This window comes from Scomber scombrus, chromosome 7 (genome assembly GCF_963691925.1).
Source record: "Scomber scombrus chromosome 7, fScoSco1.1, whole genome shotgun sequence".
In the NCBI taxonomy this organism is placed as follows: Eukaryota; Metazoa; Chordata; class Actinopteri; order Scombriformes; family Scombridae; genus Scomber; species Scomber scombrus.
This window is the reverse complement of record NC_084976.1, coordinates 17,874,356-17,897,465: the sequence shown is the minus strand read 5'-3', so window position 1 is coordinate 17,897,465 and position 23,110 is coordinate 17,874,356. Positions and strand designations below refer to the sequence as shown.

At 40.7% G+C, this 23,110-nt stretch overlaps 2 protein-coding genes across 2 annotated transcripts in view; both read right to left on the bottom strand.

Annotated features, from left to right (window-relative positions):
* efna3b (ephrin-A3b) overlaps positions 1-1,291 on the bottom strand; it is a 57,346-nt gene extending 56,055 nt beyond the window's left edge. The window contains exon 1 of the mRNA XM_062422930.1: positions 1,182-1,291. Coding sequence (XP_062278914.1) covers positions 1,182-1,291 — 110 coding nt within the window. The remainder of the gene's footprint in view (positions 1-1,181) is intronic.
* The window catches only part of slc50a1 (solute carrier family 50 member 1), a 390,175-nt gene that overhangs the window by 113,945 nt on the left and 253,120 nt on the right, over positions 1-23,110 (bottom strand). The window lies entirely within an intron of this gene.

Sequence of the window (23,110 nt, the reverse complement as noted above, 5' to 3'; positions counted from 1 at the left end):
TGAAACACATTTCTGCCACTGTTTTATGTGAAATCTGGCCATCGGTTGCATATTAACAAAATGTTATCATTGCGTTTTGGGCAGAAGCGAAAGCACCTTTGAATTTAATGTGTGTGTAACTTATGTATTGAAACACATCTGTTAGAATATAAACTTGCCATATTTGACTGTAAATTGTAAGATAAGTCCTGCCTACAGTACAGTGTGCTGCTGCAGACTAACACTACATTCTTTTAGGATCCAGCAGCAGGAATGTGGACTCACAGGGACAGTATTAAAACGGCAGCTTTCACACAAAAAAGGCTCTTTCACTTGCATCACGATAGAGGCGAGGAGCGAGAGATTAGGAGGATAACAAAAAGGCCAACGGACTGAGTGTAAACAAGGAAAGCGGGTTAGAGAGAGATAGAAGGAGTGAGCAAGTTGGAGAGGGAGCGAGTAGGGGAGATTGAATAGTGACACTGCCACAACACAATGGGGTCAGGATGAAGAAGTGCTCCTAATTGAACCAGATAGAGGAGAAGACAGAGAGAAAAGAGCCCTGAACGACTTAGAGCGGAGAGCCACATGATGGGAGAGAGGAGGAGAGGAAGGCAAAAGAATCACATGAGACGCTCTTGCGTTTCTCTCGGTTCCTTGACCGAGCGTGGCTGAAGGTAGAGGAGAGGAGATGGGAAAAAGGAAGAAGTAATCACATAAAATGGAATATGCACAGATTGGTGCTGGAATCGCTGAATGCGTCCAGCAAATTGTACAACTGAGGGTGTAGAAAAGATGGTTTGGGGCCACCTTGACTTCATGGTAGAGGTCCCTGAGAGCAATTAGAGACTCAAAAATAGCTTCTAAATCTAAATAATCTAAATCTAAATAATTTTAGCCACTAAAGGATAAAGATACACACAAGGAAGGTGGCTGCTACAACCCTGAATAAGCATCAGAGAGAAACATTCAAGAGAAGCTTAAACCAGCAATACATCACTGATGAACTGAAAGAGTGATGGATGAATCTGACAGCCCACAGAGAGCAAATCTGGACATTTTCTGTTTCTTCCTTTTAACAGGTGGGGAATAGAGGGATCATAGGAAATGGCACACACACACACACACACACACACACACACACACACACACACACACACACACTCAGACACACAGTTAAACATAAGGAGTGGAGGTCTTACTGTATGTTGGAGCTGTTCCAGTAAACGGAATGCCTGTTGGCGGACACCTGGAGCAGGTTCCCCCAGGTGAGACTCGTTAGCACCCAGAGAGACAGCGCTACCAGAGCCATGCTCTCGGCTCCTGTCTCGGCCTCCGTCTCTCGGTCTCTCCGGCCACTCTCTCGGTCCCTTCACCCCACCAAACAACGCGACTCAAACATCCCAGCAAATGCCTAACAGACGGGAGAAACAAAAGCTTCATGCATGCATACAAACGGATAAAGACTGTAAGACTGACTCTGGTTAATAAGTGTTGTAAAACTCAAAGTCTATTGTGATGTGAAGTGACTAAGCCCCTCTCTCTCTCCCATTTCAACCCCCCTTCCCCCAGAAACCAGACACTCCGACCCCCCTTCCTCCCTCCCCAACAAATCCTGGAGCTTCAAACAAGGGGGTCTGTGGATGCGCAAGTCCTTATGAGCGGGTTCCCCATTTATGTGTGAGCCGCGCCTGGTCCTCTCTCACCGGGAACTGCTGCTTTGAAGCCCGCCAGAGGAGTGAGGGAGGCCGGCACCAGGTCCAAGCGGGAAGTCGGTTCTCCTCCGGGCATGAAACGGTCCTGTTCGCTGGGAAAGAGTTGTGTGCTGCTGATGTGAGAAAGGCGGAAATAAGAGTGGAAAACGGCAGTAAAATAAAATATATTAACCAAGTCCTCTTCTTTCTTTCTTTTTAAATATAACTGTTCTTGTTATATATCGTGTTGCTGCAGTTTCTTTTTTCCCCCTTCCAAGGATCCGAGAGATGCAAAGCAAGTCGAGCTCTATAATCACTGCGCACAATTCAACCAGCCAGTTTCATTAGGTCTTCAAGACTCTATCCGACAACCATCGTTACGGTGAGCAGCCTGCCCACCCGTCTCTCTCTCCTCTCACTCTCTCTCTCTCTCTCTCTCCTCCTTCTCCTCTTTCTGTTTGGTAGGCAGCACTCGTTCACTTTCTAACTCCTCCCCCAGCGAGCGACAAAAGCGCATTCCTCCAATATTGTGGCCAAGTCGCAGCACATCAGGCATCACTGCGACTTCAAGTTTTCTCTCAACTATTCGACCTCCACCACCGCTGTAAAAAGCTTTGAATCCCACCCCTAGATACGTCTGCAGCCAACATCTGCAGCCTGTGTTTTTCTCCCAATGTAACACCCCCTCCTCTTCCCTACAGCCACACACTCACACACACACACACACACACACACTTTTGCATTTGTATTAATAAGGCTAAAAAAGACACCCGTAGACTCACGCACACACACATATTGTATACTCAATTACCACCCCTCCTCGCTTGGATCCCCAGACACCATAAGTCAGTTTATTACAGCACTATTATCATTTGCAATCCTCTTACAGAAGCAGCATACACGCACACACGTAATCTCCATCCATCACAAAGTCAATATACAAACTCTGTGTAATAATGTGTAGGCATGTTCACAATAATATTCACACTTTATCTCACTCCGTGTTTGATATGACAGAATCCTTAATTTGCTGTTTAATTTTAAAAGTTCTCCCATTAATTCAATTTTAGATCTAAAATATCTTAAAGCAATTAAGTTAGCTTGATTTAAAGTTATTTTCATGCAAGTGTGAGGTAGCTCATATATTCCCAAGTTAGAAATTAATGCAGCAGGTCTGTCCTGCAGAGACAGTAAAATGCTCAGTAATTTGCCCCCCTCTGTTACCTCTATTGCCACAAACTGTGTGTGCACAAGTGTAGTGTGTGTGTGTGTGTGTGTGTGTGTGTGTGTGTGTGTGTGTGTGTGTGTGTGTGTGTGTGTGTGTGTGTGTGTGTGTGCGCGCGCAAATGAGAGGAACAGGCCAGACAGGGAAAGAGACAGGAGGAGAGAGGGAGAAAAAGAGAGCGATAGCAGATAGAAGAAAAATTGTTACAGTTTTCTTGCCGCCTGCTGGGAATGAGTTGATTAAGGAGAAGTCAGAATGATTTATTGGGAGAAAAAAGGAGGGAAATAGGGAGAAGAAGAGCAAGAAAGAGAAAGAGATGAGATGCCATCGGGGAATCCCTCTGTCTTCTCCGGCCCTTCCGCCGTTCTCACAAGCTGTCCATTTAATCCCCCCTCTGTCTCTTTCTCTCTTCTTCCTCCTCTCCTCACCTTATTCTTCAATTTTCAAATGCAAACTTTTTCCAGTCTGCGATCCCTGCTACCTAGCTCTGCTATTTTATCTTTTGTTAGCTTTGTCTCTGGTGGTCTACCTGTCTCCTCTTTCTCCGTCTCTCCCTTTCAGCAAACATGCAACTTTTTAATGAGCACCCTCCCTTTGCATCCTCTCCTTGCTCATCTGTGTATTATTCCTCCCTCAGTCTCTCCACTTTGTCTCTCTGTTTGTCTCCACATGCAGTATGTAGTATAACAGTAAAACACAAACAATATATATGCTTAGATATACAGTTTGTGCATACAGAGCCAGTCAAAAGTTTGGACACGTTCTCTCATCCAAGTCAGTGGGAAGGTGTGTCCGAATGTTTTAATGTTACTGTACATATAAACATTTATTCACACACACACCCATTCTGCCCTTAAAGGATTAGTGTGACTCAAACCACAAAAAGAAATAGTTTATCACAGAGTGCTGGTGGTATCAAACCATGCAGATAGCTTCAGTTCTGAAATATCTGTCTCTAAAATTTCTGCCTTGACCCCAATATGATGCCATAAATAGAATTTCATATTCGATGTTCATGGCACTGGAAAAATTAAATAAAATATTTAAACGAATAATGTGACATTTTTCCAAATACTTTTATTCTCTTTTTCGCCAGTTAAATGAGAAGATCCAAACCCATTTTTAAATGTGTCTGTTGAATATGAAGCAAGCAACCAGTTAGTTTAGCATAAAGATTGCAAACACAGCTCAGTTTTTACACAGGTAGAGCCAGGCTAGGTGTTTTTGCAGCTTTGTGCTTTGCTAGCTATCTTCTGACTTTAGCTTCATATTTGATGGACAGAAATGAAAATGGTCTTGATCTTCTCATCTCATCTAACTCTGAGCAAGAAAGTGGATAAGTATTTACCAAAAGAGTTTCAATTCTTGGTCACGGACACACACTAAACTCAAGGTTTACTTACTAGCTTTCTTAGTGTCTTTCTAAATTTCACAACCCATTTCAGGGAATAGCGAATAGGTTTCGTCATGTGATGTGAACATTTATGTGGTCATTTATGTATAACCACCTGTTATCATGTGACTGAAGTTCTATACTTTGATCTTTGAGCAAATTTCATTGAATTGCTGAAGAAGCCTGTTGGATATGGTAAAACATTCTGGAAAAGTTTGAACACTTAGAAAAACTGTTCATAGCATGTTCTATTTCTGCAAATAGATTTTGTTGTGGAATATTTTAAGTATTTTTTAATCCTGTGAGCAACACCAGCACCATTTCATTCACCTACACTGTATTGGGGGTAGCAGCAGAAGTCTCAGAGACATATACTGTCAAAAACTGAGCAAATAAAACCATGCCTAGATACCCTTAGAAGTTAGTGAGAAAATGTGTTTTTGCCATTTAGGTGAACTGACCCTTTAAATCTCAGCCTATAAAGCATGGATGATTGACTGTGCAGAGTCTACACTGGTTTGGGCTGTAAATATCCAACATGGCTACATTTTGAAGGAGATTGTAAATCAGGTGCAAGATGACAAAGCTGGAAATCCAACACCCTCAGAAGCAGAGATTCACTACTTTTTTTGAATGACTAAAAAAAACACACAAAAAAAACTCAATTTCTCCCTTTTCCATTTGGTTTCTTTTAAACAGACACTGACATGTTCTGTTTCAGAAAACGCCCCTGTCAATTCTAATCATCCAGGTTGGATTTTCCAGGCGTGGGTTGCAGTGCTATTGGATTACTTTTGTATTGGGGTTATTATGAGAAACGACCTCAGGGCTGACTGCATGCGGTGACACCGAGGCTCTTATGACATTTCCAACCCAGACCCGGCCAACAACACATCTGTCAAGTGCTCTCTGCAACCTCGAAATCTAATCGGAGCTTTCTCATAGGCCTACCACTAATAATTGGATATTAGGCCCCTGTAAGGCTCACATCCGTCTCAGGTCCCCAGGATGTAAACAATGCATATATGAGTTCACTAGGTCCCCGGCATGCGAATGGCGATCATGTGGCTATATAGTACAGTAAACACTTTATATTCTTTGTATACTTGTACGCTGCATTTCAATGGCATTCTTGAACTCGGAGTCTGTTTCTCACTCCGCCTCCCGCTCACTCTGTGTCTTGGCCTGCTTCGCTGTTCACTGTTGTGTTAGTAAATTGTACTGACACTCCCCCCGCCTCCTCTCGCTCCCTCACCACCTCTGCTGCTCTCCCTCCCTCCCTGTCTCTCTCTCACCCGACTGACTGACACGAATTTTCAATCTCTCTGTTTACCTTTCACTGCTGTGCCTAAAACAACACTGGTACAGTCTAAGAGCAAGGAGGCGCGAGGGGGGGGTGTTGGCGGCTGAGCAGGGGTTGGGGGAGAAGAGAGGGAGGGGGATGAGAAGGAGAGGTGCCACTAAGATTGGATGGAAGAAGGAGGGGGATGAGGGAGATGCAAAAAAAAGAAGAAAAAAACCAAAAGAGGTGCAAAAAGAGAGAACAGGGCTTTCTCTGTGTTTTGGTTGGAGAGGAATCCAAGGGGGAAAGACGAGAGAGAAGGAGTGAGGGGTTAAGGGAAGGAGAAGAGGAGCTGATAGTTTTGAACAGTCACGCAAACTGAGCCAGCGCAGGGGATGGAAGAGAGGAGAGGGGAGGGGGAGGAAAAGGAAATGAAAGGGTGGAAGAGAATGTAAGTCAGGGTTGGGGGAAAGAGTTAGATGGGGCACAGAACATTAGGAGTGCAATGAGATATAGAGAGTGAGGGGGAGAGGAGAGATTTATAGAGGTGCAGAAAGAGGGAGAGGACAGCAAGAGTGATGTGTGGAGAGAGGGTTTTTTTAAGAGGACAGGAGGGATGGAGGAAGAGAAGGAGGAGAGGGTGTATAGGGAGAGAGAGAGAGAAAGAGAGAGAGAGCTCAGAATAGATACGCTCTCAACAGCATGAAATATTGAACGAAGGAGACCGAACACAAGGAGGGGCGAGGAAAATGGAGGGACTGATAAAGACAAATACAATCGTTTTGTGTGTTTGTGTGTGTGTATGTGTGTGTGTGTTGTTTTGGAGACAGAGGAAGATGAGAGAGAAGAGTAGGTGACAGGAATATGAAGAATAGTTGCTAGTGGCTGGAGACAAACACACGCACACACACATACACGCGCAGACATTGCTTTGAGTTTAGATTACTTCCATGTGTGGAGGAGATGGGGGGAATTTGGTGGTGTTGAAAATATCACACTGCAGAATACGTTTCATCACCACTTGCACCATCCCAGTGAACACACACACACACACACACACCCTCCACCACCCATCCCCCTCCTTTGATCTTACTTTTCACTGATCTTCTCTCCTTCCGTGTCAAATATTTAGGCTGCATTTGGCAGGTTTGACGAAAATTACCATGGAGAAATGATTTTATTTATTTAACTTCCACATCAGAAGTCAGTGTCAGTAGCTCCGAGAGGATGATCCCAAATTTCGACTGAAGGAGACCGGCACCGATTAAAAAAAAACTGGAATCTGCTGAGTTTCCCCATTTCAGACATTTCGGGGGGGTTTGTTAATGTAGGGAATCTCTGCCAATGTATTTTTGAGGTACATGAACAATTAATTTAGAAAAGTTAATGGGAAAAGTATGACGAAGTGTAGACATTCAACTATTTCCTACTCAATGTGATGAGTCAACACTCTCTGTTTCCGTCATTTGCTATTAAGGTGTCGAGATGATGTTTTATATCTCTTTTCATGTACATTTGTTTTCTTTTTTTACATTAATTCAGACTGTGCAGCCCTGCAGGGAATATTAATCTCCAGCTAAGCCTGAGAGGTCTATCATCTTAACAATAGCATTGATAGAAATATCTGAGCATCACACATACAGGATGCACAATAGCAAATATCTTTCCTTCCCTCTCTCTCCCTCTCACTATCACACTCACGTACAAAGACCTGTATTCATTACTCTGCATTTTTTAACAAAGATTTTGACATAAATCAGGAAGAGCGCATCACTGAAGGAGGAGATGGGTTTACAGCAGCTGAAGAAAGAAAATGAGGGAGAAGGGGGACCACAGTAATAAATGGGTGTGGGATGTATTCTGCTGTAAAGCCACATAAACACACTTGACTTACCTTTTGAATTGCAAAAATGAGTTTACACACCCTCTTAAAAAAATAATACAAATCTCTATCTTTGGTGCTTATATACAAAGTGTTAGAATTATAAAAGTTACATGGAGGCAAGAAATTAATGCTTATATGAATGAGCAGAAAATACAGTTAATTTGTTTACTACATAATTTCACAGTTTATAGATCATACTTTTAATTTAACACCAAAACACAGGTAATGGCATTTCTTTCAAAGCAAGAAATAGTCATATTTACCATCTATTTATATTATTGCAAAAGAGAAACAGTAACAGATAACACCATATGAGCCACATTAGAGCTGCAAAAATTAGTTGACAGTCATTAAGTCAATTGACAGAAAATTAATCGCCAACTACTTTGATAACTGATTTTTTTTTTTTTTTTTTTTTTTAGGAAAAAATGTCCAAATTCTCTTATTCCAGCTTCTAGTCTTCTTCACTTTGGGCTTTTGGAAATATTGATTGACATTTTTCACAATTGCCAAAATTTTATAGACCAAACATCTGATAAATTAATTGAGAAAGTAATCAACAGTTTAATAGATAATAGTTGCAACCCTACACCACATATATGGAGATGTTAAAGGAGAAGTTAAAGGAAAGTTAAAGGGAAAAACAACATGAAAGGGCCTTAATAAGGTGCTTTGCCACCATTTGCACACCAGAACAGCTTTATTCGGCTTCAATGCTCCTTGAGATCTGGCTTCTGCAAACTTCATGGCACATCATTCATTATTTTCATCAAAGTCACTGCAAATCACAGTGACATCAGGATGTTCATTGTTTAAATATATGATGTAGTGCACCTGTATGAATGCATCTGCTTTTGTTATGGCTCGCCATTCATTTGTTCAGGTTTTTTCTTGAATTTGTCATCCGTCTAAATATTACAAACCTGGCAAAAAAGTAAAAAGTTTATGTTTATATGCACGGCTGCAAGCTTGTGTGTACGAGTTGTTAGGCTTTGGGGCTATTTAGACAAATGTGCCTGACGCCTCATATATCACAAGTCTCAAGACTGTATCATCCCCTGTGAGTGTACTTCTTCAGACAGCACAGAAACACTGAAGACAGCAGGTACACAAAAAACATACACAAGAACACCCCCTCTCTTTCGCACACACACAGACAGACACACGTGCACACACTGGGAAAAGAACAGGTGCAGGTTGAAAAAGCCAGCTGCCATCCGTTCTTTGTAACATCTACATTTCATCAGCCACAGCAGCAGCAGCAGCACAGGTGATGCCGAGCCCAGTGGGCACCGAGATTAGGAGAGTGGGAAGAGGTTTAACTTACACTGTCATCTAAGGTCAGATTTGCATTTTCCTTTTATTGTTAAAGGTTAGGTATTCCAGTGGCTAAGCTGATCTGAGATCAATGCCTAAAGGCACCTTCCACCCTGAAGAAAGACTCCTCAGAGCTACCAATGATGACATCATATCAGTGCAGGAAGTTGAAAGGATAGAGACTTTTGCCTATTTGGACTATCCTGATTGGTAGACAGTCGGTGTCCGCTGCGCCTGTATCTCTGTTGCTCACTGTCTCTCTTCTTTCTTTCCCTTTCTATCGGTTTCTCTCTTCTTCTCTTGCCTGTAACCTCAATTCTATCTCAATCGCCTGATTTCTGTCTCCACTGCTATCTCTGTTGCCCTATTGCTCCTGGCTTCCTCCTTCTTCACTCTGTGTCTATTTGCTTGCTGCTTTTGGCCTCTCTCTCTTCCCTCTGCTCGGATGCTGCAAGGAAGTGCTGTCAGGTGAAACCTTGGTAGATTAACCTCTAACCCTAAGCAGGAGGTGGGACTGATTGGCTTGTAATTGCCATCAATGTAGCGTGTGTGTGTGTGTGTGTGAGTGTGCGTCTATGTGTGTTTGTTTGACATTTCTCCATCTGGGCAGTATTATGGCTATCTGGCCTAACACAGACAGCCAGCACATTTTAAGGGTGAAATGCATTCTGGGTTGTGATGGTGCATTATGGGTGTAAGTGGGTCTTTGGTGTCCATACCAAAAGAGGATGAAAAACATTTTCTGCTGCTCTCAGCAAACTAGAGCTTACTGCTGTGTCCAGAGCATCCGGATACACAAACATGTTAAAACACACACACACACACACACACACACACACACACACACACACACACGCGCGCGCGCAAGACATTGATAAATATGGAATGTTTTTTTCTCTATTGTACCGACTTTGAATGGCACCTGATTTTTTGCAACAGTGAGTGCAAAGGGCCCTCTTGTCTGATTGGGTTTGTGTGCATGGGTAGCCATGTGTGCAGGATATTTGCGACCGTGTATGCATGTTTGCAAGAGCACATATGTGCACTTGCAAACGTATGTGTGCAGAGATGGAGTGCTGTGAAACAGAGGCTTTGACTACCAGCAGTCCTTTGTCACACTGACTGACTGCTGAAAGGCTAAAAGCAGTAAAAGCCATTTCAGACTGTGGGGCTAAATGATGGCAGGTACTCCGATCCATCTGCAGCTCGCTACAATAACACAATACAGACCAGTCATCAACAGCCCTGTCATCCCCAACTGTAAATGCACTTCAGCCAGCACCCTCTATCTCTCTTCCTCCTCAAACTGCCATTCAAACACTTGTCTAACTGTCCCCTAAAACCCAATTGGCCCTCATATATCTGAAGGAGAGCCAGATTCAGTGAAATAATTTGTGTGGCTCCTTTTCCCTTGTTTCCTTGTTTTGTTTTCCTTGAGTCGTCCTCAATTTGTTTTAGAAGTACTGCAGAATTTATTGGCTTGTTGTTTTGGAGGGGAGGGGAAAATGTCATTTAGCTTTAATGTGTGACTCACTTGGAGTAGCTATGTATTTCTGGTAGTGTTGCTGCTACTTCTTGTGCCTATTGATGAAATTAATGACCGCAGTGACTAAATGGGCCGTCACAATACATGGCTCTGGAGACTCGCAGGGGTGGGCCGGCTTTTACACCGGCCAAGTACTAACACAGTCAGCTGCAAGAGAGACAGAGCACAAAAAAAAGGACAACTACAGTTTTTTCAAGGTGAGTCGAGGAGAAAATGGTGGGAGAAAGACATCAGATGGCAGAAGAATGCTTGCAGTAAAAGAAAAGGATGGACAGAAAGGGGTAATAAAAGTGGGTGGCAGAAAGGAACGGAGGGAAAGAGAGATAGTGAGTAAGTAAAAGCAGGTCTGGTCCAGGTGGGGTTCAGACAGTCAGTATGTTATTTTAGGAGGGCAGAGGGAGGGAGGGCAAGAGAGAAAGGGATGGATGGAGGGAGGGGAAGATGAATGTAGTTAATTAAGATGAGCAGGCGGAGGAGACAGTGTGGAATTACACAAACACTAATTAGAGTCTTCGTTAGGGGGCACAAAATGAGAGCAGCACATCCATCATCTCAACCCTCCATCCCTCTTTTCTACCTCCTTCTTTACCTCTGTTCTCCACTGCTCTTTTTTGCATGGCCATATTTCCTCTCAGTTTTACCTCAACATCTCCAGTCCTCCTCTGCCACTTTTCATTACACCACCTCGACCCTCTTCTCAATTTTTCCCATTGATCCGATCAGCAGTTAAATAGATGTGATTTAGGTGAAACAACCTCTGCGCTCCTCTTCCTTAACTTCCATTCTTTTTTTTCAAAATCATTCCTTTTTTAAATTACCGCTCTGGGAAGGATTTCATTTATACTTTCCCTCTCCCACTTCCCTGTTACATGCTGACAAACACAGACACATTAATTGTACCATGTCAGCACTTTTTTTATTGTCTCGCCAAGCCAATCAATGCCTCCTCTAGTCTCGCTGCTCCTGCTCCAGCCCTCTACATACAGTATACACAGCACTGTAAATCACTTACCTCTTCTTACCTTGCTCTCTCTCCTATTCTCTCTCTTTTACACGCAGGCTCTGAGCACTATGTCCTCTTTATCGTTTCACTGTCCTCCTCTGGCTCATCCCCTCATTCCCTGCTCTAGCTGAAGAGCAGATCAGCCTCTCACTGTCGTCTGCATCCCTTTACCCTCATGAGATACACACAGGGATGGATGGAATAATGAGGGATTTGGAGAACTTTGGACAGAGCTGAGGGTAGTCTATGCCAGCTTTTGTCTTTGGCATTTGTATTCATACACACAGAATGACACAAAATAACACCATAAGCACTGTGTATACACAATGTAACTGTGTTTGCAGTAATGTACCTAAATTAGTTAGAGCAATTTTAACCAATTGTCTACACATTGTGTAACATGTATTTATGTTACATATGTTTTTATACTGATTCGCAACCTCTCTCTCTCTTTACAGCTGCAGCTTTCAGTATTTACTCATTACATTCATAACAGTATGTTAAAGGATAAGACTGGTGAGTTTCTATATTTTTCTTATAGTCAACAAATCCCACGTGCAGAGCCAAACCAACACTAAACTGATCTTGTACAGTATTAAGCATTAAAAATTTACATCCAGCTTGATATATTGTACAACTCTATTGTCTATAAACTACCCAAGAGTATGGGCCCGTTGATTTGTGATCACGTTCCTGCACATGTGCAGTATCGTTTGCTTTAAACTCAACTTCTCTCCAGAGTCCGAAAATGTGATAGCTGTTATTAGTCTTTGGAGCCATTTCTAAATAAAGTACCGTAACCGTAATCTTCATGGCAAAGGAACATGTCACCCAGTGAAACGGTTTGGCTCACTGACGTGTTTTTAATCGTTTTGGGGCAACAATGGAGGTCTACACACGGAGGAATAAGATAAATCAGGCTTTGGAAACACACAGAATACTTATAAGTAGGATCGATCATTGTTGGTTTGGCTCTGCACAAGAGGTTGTTGACTATAACAAAAATATAGAAAATTGCCAGTCTTATCCTTAAAAGAAAAACTTGTTTTATATAAGTAATCTATCAAAAAGACAATTTAGTTACATTTTGTGTTATATGCAGTTAAAAGTAGTCATTGTTTGAAAGTTCCTTCCTTTTGGTGCTTTGGTGCAACCTTTCGAACAGTTCACTGCATAATGAATTGTTGGCTAAATATTTCAATCAGTAAAGAAGGGATCATAGAATTAGATGAATTTCTTTGATATACTGTAGAATGCACAACAGGAAAAGTTGAAAAGTTATATAAGGAGTCATTGGTCATTGATGAACCCCTATCATGATGTTAATGTTTTATTGGAGTAGTGTGATGGTGTCTGGTAGTGGTGAAAGAGTGAAGAAGGGATAGGAGAGGTGATCTAGAACAGGATTCCGGATTAGCTCAGTGGAAAGACTCATCCAGCTGAGGTGGAGGCGTGGAGGCAGCCCTCATCAATCTGAAAGTAAAATGACAGCTGACAGCAGCAAGGAAAGGAGCAGTTTTAAAATTGGAGAGCAACGAGATGATCGGTTCACAAAAAACGTGACAGAGCCTGAATTGTTTAATTGAGAGCTCCCTCAGTTAGCTGATTGACATGAGGCAGGAAAGGAAATAATGTACAGTATCATATAGCCAGGGTTAGCATGAAGATAAGTCTTCATGATTGAATTTTCCCTAAATTTCATTACTCTTTAAAATAAGTTTGTGTTACTATCCCCAGTTTTCATGTATGTAGGAAGTTTGGATAAGTTGATTTTTATCGTCAGCATCCTCTAGAGATCAGATCAGACGGACGTTAGAAATGGGATTCTGTCACACTAGATGGGACAGACGGCTTGTACCTTTACTGCACTGTCCCATGAAGACCACAAAAAAAAGCTTCGGTAAAAGCATGCACTGAGAGACAGATACATAGAGACACACAGACACCCCAAACACCAAAGCTCCTTATTTTTATATAAGAGAGGAAGCATTACAGCAGCACTATACCAGCGTTTTCTTAAAGTGAACAAAGGTGCTACCAGTATCTGTTTAACTAATAGCACTGGAAGGCTAATAGCAGTCAATATAGCACGACCAAATATTAATATTAAATATTCATATTTGAGAATTGTATTTCATCGATATCATCTCCTTTCTTCAGGGCTCCCTGTGTATTTACCCGCTTGCCTGGCTCTGTCTGAAGCTAAAAAAAAATCCAGCCACCAGCAACTCTAAAGCTCAGCTAAGCAGTGGTGGATTACAACTATGTGGTGAAATATAACTAATCACATTTACTCAAGTACTGTCCTATACAAAAAGTATAGTTTAAAGGTACAATCCTTGAACTTTAAGTATTTAAATTGTTATGTTATTATCAGTTGTGTTGTTATTTACAACAGGGGTTATTTTTATGCAAAACAAGTAAAGCTTTTAATACATTCACCCTTACATACTGTTCATATTCTGAGTAATAATAAGTCTCTACACCAGTTCACTTTTATAAATTCCCCATCAGTCATTAATAATGTTTGATTACTCCTTCTGTTTTATTAATCTTATGGAAAAAAGACATTAACAATCCCTATTTATGGTCCAGGAGAACATTTTATAGAAACATGATGATGAATACACCAACATGTTTAAATGCTGATTTTTGTATTTTTAAAATCAACACATTGCATATATGAAAATGTGTATCAGCTAAAATAATGAATTTTATTTCCATTTTTGTGTAGTACTGTGTTTCACAGTTGTAAATGTCCAGCTAAAAGAAGTGTGTATAATAATGTATTTTTGCATTATTTTAGGGTTAGGTAAAGCAGTGAATTAACACATTAAATCTCCTCACGTTTAATTCATGTAAAAACTGAAGTGTATAAATGACGTGGTTTTGCAGGGGTCAATGTGCCAAACCGAATCTATTAGAGCCAGGCTTTGTACTGTTAAGCTAACCAAATGCTGGTGGTGGGTTCATATTTCAAATACGGACTTGAGAGTCCTGAGAAAGTAAATAAGGGTATTTTCCAAAACATAAAAATGTTTCTTTAAAGATTTGCTTAATATTGTGTTCAGTCAAGATACGTTTGAGTGATACTTGCATGAAGAATTCTCAAAAAATCGTTTCCATCTGTAGGCTCCACTTAGTAAGATCCTGTTCTAAAACAGAAACCATATGGGCTGTATCCTAAATCCTTCAGTTTCACCACATAACAAAGCTCACTTTATTGTTCAATATTTTGTTTCAGTTTGTTGAAAGTTTTATAGCTGCACCAAGGTCCTAAATGTTGAAATTCCTTAAGCTATTTATATTCAGCTTTTGCAACAGCACATCACCCCTTAAAACCAGCATGAGGAGCATCACCTGGTCTCTTGTCTTCCATCGGTAACCATTGTGGCACATTCAGAATTCCTCCTGACCACCACAACAGCAGCATGCTAATTGACTGTGAAAGCACCATAGTGCGTCCCATCACTGCAACTCCTGTAATCCCTGCAGGTGAGAAAAAGGGAGAGATGGATTCCTTCAGTATCTGATTGAGCAGCACACGAGCTGAATAATTGATATGTAGGCTCTCCATCCCAATGAATGCACACAGACGCACAAACACCAACTGTCTTACAGCCCGAGCAGTCACCAGTCTCTCAGGCTAAATTAATCCTCTAGGAAATGTAATACGTGATTCAATTAGTAGCAGCATGCAGCTACCTTCTGTATGTGTGTGTGTGTGTGTGTGTGTGTGTGTGTGTGTGTGGCTTGAAGCACTCTAAGTACAGAGCTGAGCTAAGTCCATTCATTAATGTAAAACCATTTATTAATCTACGTTTCTTTCCAATACTGAAGCATAAACTGGAGAGTAAGCCCAGTAACATGTAAAATAAAAGGCCATCTAAGCATATTAAGATTCTGTTGGCAAAAATACAGAATCAAATTATGCAATTTTGTCTAAAAATACAGAAAATAACAACCTTCAAAATTGACAGAACAGCAAACAATAGCCTTACCACAGTCTCAAGCTAATGTTCCCTTCGAATGATCTCTGTTTGCTTTTCCATTATTCATCATCTTGTTTTCATGCACTTACAGTTGTTTTCCATGCTCACAGCAGCAGGATGATGCTGCTGTCTTTCAAGTGCATTTCTGAGGGTCAACCCCTGCATCAGACCCTCAAGTCTGAACATACAAACAAAAAGGTGAGAAAAGTGCACTCAGTATTACTCTGAAGGGTATTAAAGGCTCTTTGTCAGTTTCTTTTCAAGATGTTGTTTTCCCTGATGTTATGCTGCATTCACATGCTCACCAGATCAGGTCCCATTTCCGAAGCTGGAAATGTGTTCTTCCAACTTCAGCGTGTTCATGAGCTTTCAAGTCGTAATGTAGAAACAACATGGACACTACAGAAATTAGTTGTATTTTGTCCCAGACTTGTTGCTGAACCAGTATATTCTAAAATCACTAAAATATTGTTTTACTTGACTTACCAGTGTTAATGTTAATAAATAAATGTTCTAACTAATCCAAGTCACTCTACATGGACAGCAATAAGAAGAAAAGTGATAAAAAAAAATTGATATGCAATACGTAAATGAATAACACGTTTCTTGTCATCAACTAAACATTTAGTTGCGTCCACCATGTTTCTGTGTATATGATGTCAACTTTTGGCAACTTGTGTACCAAAATTTTCGCCAAGTTTCAGAGTTGTTGTTCCAACTGGAGGGGGAGTTCGTGGAATTTTCTCAGTCAGGAACTGATTTTTCTGATTAATCCTACACCACATGAACGTCACATTAAATGCTCAGAATATCAAAAGTGCTGACTAAATAATACACTTTGCAAGTCAGAATCCGGTAATAGATTAAATTCCATCTAGAGTTTTATGTTGTGTTTTTAAGAGTAGCTGCCTTTAAAACTGATACTTTGAATTAGACACTAAGTAGAAAATGTCCATTTTGTTTGAGGTCTAATTTAAAACAGTGTTTCAGAGAATTGAAAAAAACATAAATCATATGTCAGCTACAAGTTTTAGGCAGAAAAAACATATGGTAAGTTATTAAAGGAGCCAAGCTGACAAGTTTGTGACTTCAGACCTCCTCTAGACCCATTAGTTTTTCAATTTTATCCTAGTCTTGCTCATTTGTGACACAGTGTTGTGATCAGCTGGTTCCTCTTTTTACAGCAGTATCTTAAATTAGCTCTCAGCAGTGTAATTCCTAAATTCTATTTTCATACATTACAAAGTCAGATCTTAACCCAAAAAAAGAACTTCAACACTTTTGAAATACTAAACACTGCCCTTAGAGAAAACTTGCTAAAAATTACATAATTTTTCTTAGTTCTGGCAAATAATAATTGCTTTTATTTAAATGCATGTAGTGAAATACAGCCCATCTCATGGTCCAGTGGGGGAAGAGATGGAGGAGAGAGAACAAGAGTGTAACTCTTTATTGCTCCATCTCTCTTTCACGCTCTCTGAATCTCTCTATTACCCTGGAAGTCTCCTGAATCTCTAAAAATACACACACACACACACACACACACACACACACACACACACACACACACACACACACACACACACACACACACACACACACACACACACACACACACACACACACACACACACACACAGTGTCCATCCTTGAACACTACATAAAATACAGCATGTAGATAAGAATAATGAGTGTGTGTGCGCGCGTGCATGTGTGTGTGTGTGTGTGTGCTTCTCAGTGTGTATTTGTGTGTTTGAGTTATGATTGATGTCTTTCTGCTCATATTAGGCATTTAAAGACGAATGGAGGAGAGAGAGAGAGCACGATGAAGGGGAAAAAACAGCCACTTAAGAGGGTCTAAACCATTTAACCACTTAACCTCACAGGCCTTTCAATGTCATGCTCAAACTGTGTCTTCTGTCCTCTGTCTCCTCCATATTGCCTCTCTCAAATTAAAATGTGCTTTATTGACAGGATCATAATTAAGAACCAGTTTGTACATTACTACACTATGGTAATACTGCTGAAACTTTGTTTTCATTGTTGTTTAATTTAGTGAATTATTTTTTGATTAATTGTTTGGTCTAACATTTCCAACTATCAGTCAAAAACTCATTTATAAAAAAACTACAATTGGAGAATGTTTGACCCTGTTGCTTGATGGATTAATTAAATTGATTGATCAATTATCACATTTGCTGGCAATTAATGCTCTGTTGATTAAACGACTAATCATTTCAGTTCTGTTATACAACACTATATACAATACATAACTGCACTACAATGCATAGTATAATATAATGAGAGCTGAGGAAAGTAGTTCGAACAAAAATCCAAAACAAGTGGCAGATTTTGAAGAAATAATGTTTGCTTCCTTCAGGCTTTGGCATATTTTGTTGATATATGACAAGGTCAGCCCTTTCCCTAAGTAAAAACTGGTGGTATTTGAGTTTTCTTTTGCCAAAGAACTTCTTGTGTCTTGACATGTAGCAGGAAGTGTTGCTCTGTCTCAACTGCTTTCTTTGTGTTACCAGGTTTGTCTGTGTCCACTTGTCTAAAGGGTCAGGTTGTTGTCACCCAGTTAAGGTCTTAAGTTAATGTCCCGCTCACTGAAAATGCCCCGATCATCTGCCACTTGGTGTTGCATTGACTGCCAAACAACAAGAAAGAGTTGCTCCATCACCATCCATACTCTTAACCATCCATGCACTGAGCTCAGCATTGGTTGCAGTTCATCAGTGTTGGGCAGTAACTTTGTAAAACTTTACATTAATGAAATTGCTTTTTTCAGTAAGTTCTGTTTCAGTTTCTGGGATTACACTTTCAAATTCAGTTACTACTCCCAGTAACAGTCCATTACATCCGTTTTGGGGGTTGTCTTGTTTGCCATGTTAGTGGTAGTTTCATGGAGGGTGGATATTTGGTCTCTGGATGTTCAGTAAATGGACTGGTCTGGCATTTGTGATGTTGATGTGAGGTCTGGAGGTGAGGGGATATGAATAGCTGCTGAAAACCAACACCAAAGGAGGAGCAAATGGACTCAGGTAACTCGACCAAAGTTGTCTTATTTGCATGTTCTTAGCTGACTTGCTAACCTTACCACTGGTTTGGAGGATGTCAGAACAATGCAGCTTCACTGAGAGGATGGGAACTCATGCAGTCACTGTGACTAATGTTAAGGTACCTGTTGATGGTCAATACATACCTCTAAAATGTCGCTGGCTGCTTTTAAACCACAACACTTGTTTTCTTTTTCTACACGTGTTAAACACAGAAGGTGTAACGTAAGTTTGTAGGGTTTTGTCATTGAGTAATTAGTTAAGTATTGTGTGAAGTAGGCCTAATGAATAAATTATAACATTTTTCAAGTAACTTGCCCAAAACTGCAGTTCATTTATGTTAAAAAATAGGACCCAGAAATTACCCGCAGCCATCATGGGAATAGGCCTACAACTTTGTGAAACTGAAACTGAAGTCTGGACTGAAGTTGATTGGCCACTGTAGGAGAATTCCAGGAATACACAAAGGATGCTCTGGAAACATCTCAAGGAGAGTACTTTGAAAGGGATTAGAAAAAATACTTATAAAAGACTTTTGACAGTTTTTTAGTATTTTTTAGTATTCCGTGAATGTTTGAGTCTTCATTCATACTTCGGGGATGAGGGTTATCATTCATTACCTCAGCAGCAAACCACTCTCATGTGCTCATATCTCTATTCTTTATCCTGAGCAGCATCTGCCTTCTGACTGGTTTGTGTTAGATAAGACCTGCCTTCTTGCAGCTTGGCAACCAGTCAAAATGACAACTTGTGACTGTGACAAAGCAACTTTGAGTTTTTGTGGTATATGTTCTTCTCTTTTTCAGCTCCTCAGTTATCATCTTCTCATCATAATTATGCATTTAGGCCGGACCCCTCCCACAGGTCTTTAAACAGCTGTCCATCATTTCTTTTATCTCCATTACTATATTATTTTGAGCTGAAGTCACATTTGCCCCAAACTGGGAAAAACATTTAGTTGCCTCTTAAATCAGTAGCTCACTACTGACTGATTTGCAGTGATGGTGAATTAACCCTGATTGGCCGGCCTGTCTGTCTGTAATCAAAGTGGATGAGGCGAGCGCAGGCATTAGCCCAGCCGGATGAGACTCTCATTATTTTCTTCGCTACTTTCTTCTCCTCTCATCGTCTACATCAATTTATAAAACCGCTCTCTCATTCCATCTCCTCTCCCTCTTTCCCAAGCCTTCTGTTCATCAAATCCCCCTCCTCGACTTATACATTCCTATTTTTCATTTCTACGTTCTCTCTCTCTCTCCTTTTCTATCTCTCTCCTTCCTCTCTCACTCCCTCTCTCTCCCCTGGATATTTAGTTTGATTTATTGCCTCTTGTTGGAAAGGTTGGCGTTTTAATAACTCAGTTCCTTCTCACCCGAATGAAGAGGGAGAGAATTGTGTGAGGAGAAGAAGAACTTTAGTAAGCACAAAATAAACGTGCGGACTGACAGGAAGGTTTTCTAGTGCTTTTCTTTTATCTCCCCAGCACTCTCTAACTCTTTCATGTCTTCCGGTCCCTCTCACCGTTCACTCTGGCTGAGGATATAAAAGCTAAACGTGCAGCCGAAATGGATGTCAATTTGAGCTCCTCTCTGATCTGTGGCGAGAAAAATACACATACGCGTGCACATCCAACAGCTGTAATGGACTGAGGATGTGAAAACTGACATCCACCTAGAAAATGGACCATCTGGTTTGAGGCAGAGGAAAGCATGGTACAACAAAAAAGACTTTAACCAATGATGAAAGAGGGACAGCGCTGGCCATTAGATACACACACAGTGATAATAATAGTGATAAAAGCACAAAGATAGAGGCCTGAATTTGACAGAGAGAGAGAGAGAGAGGGCAGGTTGGAAATGTACGCATGTTCATCAGCTAATGGGCCAGTGGAAAGATAAAGAGAGCATGAGAGACAGACGGGGAGATTTCTAGCACCAAACAGAGCCTTTATTTAGATGGCGATAATTCACACTGGTCATTAGAGAACCATATCACTTTCCCTCATTTACTGAAAGACGGCAAAGGAGAAGGGGCGAGGAGAGAATGAGAGGGCAATCATTAGAAGATATCACTTTCACCCATCTTCTGATGAGGGGAAGAGGGGAATGAGTAGAGCAGACAGATACAGTCTGAAAATCCACATCCTCGAGCAATAAGACAATAACTAGCAATTAATAATTCAAATCCCAAACCAGCAGTCCCCATATCGACACGCATGAGTTAAGAAACCGGTTAACAGAACCCCACGCTGTTGTTCATTTCACTTTCTGTGTCTTTATCCAAAGTAAATCTATCTGATCAGAGTAATTATGTAGTCTTAGCTATAGGCTGAGCATGTTGTTTCTTATTTTACATTGTGTCTCCTCCAAGAGCAATTAAGTGAAAGTGTATGTAAAGTTAATTACACAGCATGAAGTGGGATTAAATTCTATTAAATAGTGCATTTTTTTATTTAATTAAATGTTTGCAGGTATTCAATGAAAACCTGTCCAATGTTGTTATGTAAGAACAGCAGTAAAGAGGTGTTTTGTGACACGCAGATCCACAAACAAACACTAAAAAAGCTCTCTCTTTTCTCTCTTTTCACTCTCTCACACACACACACACACACACACACACACACACACACACACACACACACACACACACACACACACACACACACACACACACACACACACACACACACACACACACACACACACACACACACACACACACACACACACAGTGCTAGTGTCTGATTCCGCAGTAATAACTCACAGGGAAAATCGTTGATGGGAAAAAAGTCATTGACAAGGAAAGAAAAAAAAATCTACATTTTTATCTTCAGCCCATAATTTTAAGTGGCCCGGCCTATTTGAACGTTTCCTAAGGGAACAATTAACTTGCTTTTAGTTCCTACCACATAAGCATGTCTGCCAAATCGCCATCAGGTCTCTGCCCACAAAAACACCCAATGACAGACTGAGATACTGATATAACAGACACAAAGACATAAACTGGAAGATAATCATATGTTTGCACTTGATGAAGAAAGCTACAAGCGTTTCAACAGCAAGAAATCTGTGAATTTAGTTTGAAAAGGAGGACTAAAACCTAAATGCAGTCTTCTTTGTGCGGCTCAATCAGATTCTTCTACATTGTGGATCCACTAAGCTGTAATGTAATTTTATATAATGTAATGTTCTTTTATGTACATCAAGGTGTCACTGTCACCATTTTGGCGCTTCTATATTGATATCTAGAGCAAGCGTATATGAAAATACAAGACTTAGTGGATGTATGTATTCCACTGCCAATCACACAGCTGCAAAAATGGAGGGATATTCATTTACATGTCATTGTCTTATCTCACTTCAGAGCCAAATGACTGAGCAAGTGAGGGATTTGTGTCCTCTTCAATGGAACTTTGATGGGGTTCAAACCTGGATGTGCTGTGATGCTTCAGTCACTTCAACCATTAGGTTGCCCTAATGCCTCCTCTTTGGCAGCATTTAAATGGAAATCTCTTTTTGGCATCAAAAAATAATTTTGTTTGTTTTTAGATACCAGAGCATAAACCGAGGAAGCTGCAAATCACAACAGTGGAGTGTCTTGGCAGTAAATAGATCAAGACATAACCTTCACTGCATTTTTGGCAGAATATCATACTGCGTGCGCAAACAGCCATAGCCTCGTTCATCTCAAAGTTAATTTTACTACAGAGGGTTCACTCAGTCCATCTGGGATGGAGAGGAGGAGCAGAGGGGGGATACAGTAAGGTAGGGGACAGAAAAGGGAGAGGAGAGGATAAATTCTGGATGTGTTCAGGGAGAGGACGACTGCTGGCACAGACAGGATAGAGAGACAGAGAGAGAGAAAGGCACCGCAGCGAGTGGCCCTGTGAATAGAAGGAACAGAGGGACAGATGAATATGCAGAGCGGGCCGCTTGTCCTCTTCTTGCTTCCATCTGACTCTACTAATCATCAGCAAATGCTGGGAAAGGGGCGGGGTGGGGGGGGGGGGGGTCAGGAGAGACAGAAAGTACAGGAATAAAGAGAAACAGAATAAAGAATGAGAGGAATATACATATGTTGAAGAGAAGAGTTCATGATACTAATGCCTACTTCAGTTAGTTAAATACAGAATAATACATTTTTCCACATTGCAGAATATCAATATAATTGACCACAAAACCTATTTTTTATTTAACAAAAGCCAAAGTTCTAAAAAGTTATATGTGATCTAGACAGTGATAATATTACTGTACATCAATATACGTATACTACTAATATTTTACTGTTTATAAGGATTTCACAAAGACATTTTGACATGTCACAGCAGGAAAAGCACGTGAATAATAAAACTAATGATGGCTAGATTCCATTTAGCTGCTTCAGTCTCAGGTTCCTAGTACTGTGCATGCTGGATCATTGTCATATGTCAAGGTGCACTGGGACAATTGAACAGAACAGAGCCATCATTAATCTTATTAGTAACACCTGTGCATTTCCTGTTATATAACAAGTCAAAATGTCAGCTGTGAAAGAGGCCTGTTGTAAGTCTGTATGTAGCGTACACTAATCTATCAGTAAGAATGCATAAAGCCTCTCTCTATATATAAAACCAAAGCAACATTGCAATGTAATAAGTTGACAGCTTAACTTAAGAAGCAACTCATTACAAGCAATGCAAGATTTTGCTGCAATCTTGCATTGCTTGTACATTACAGTACCAAACAGACCACAACTT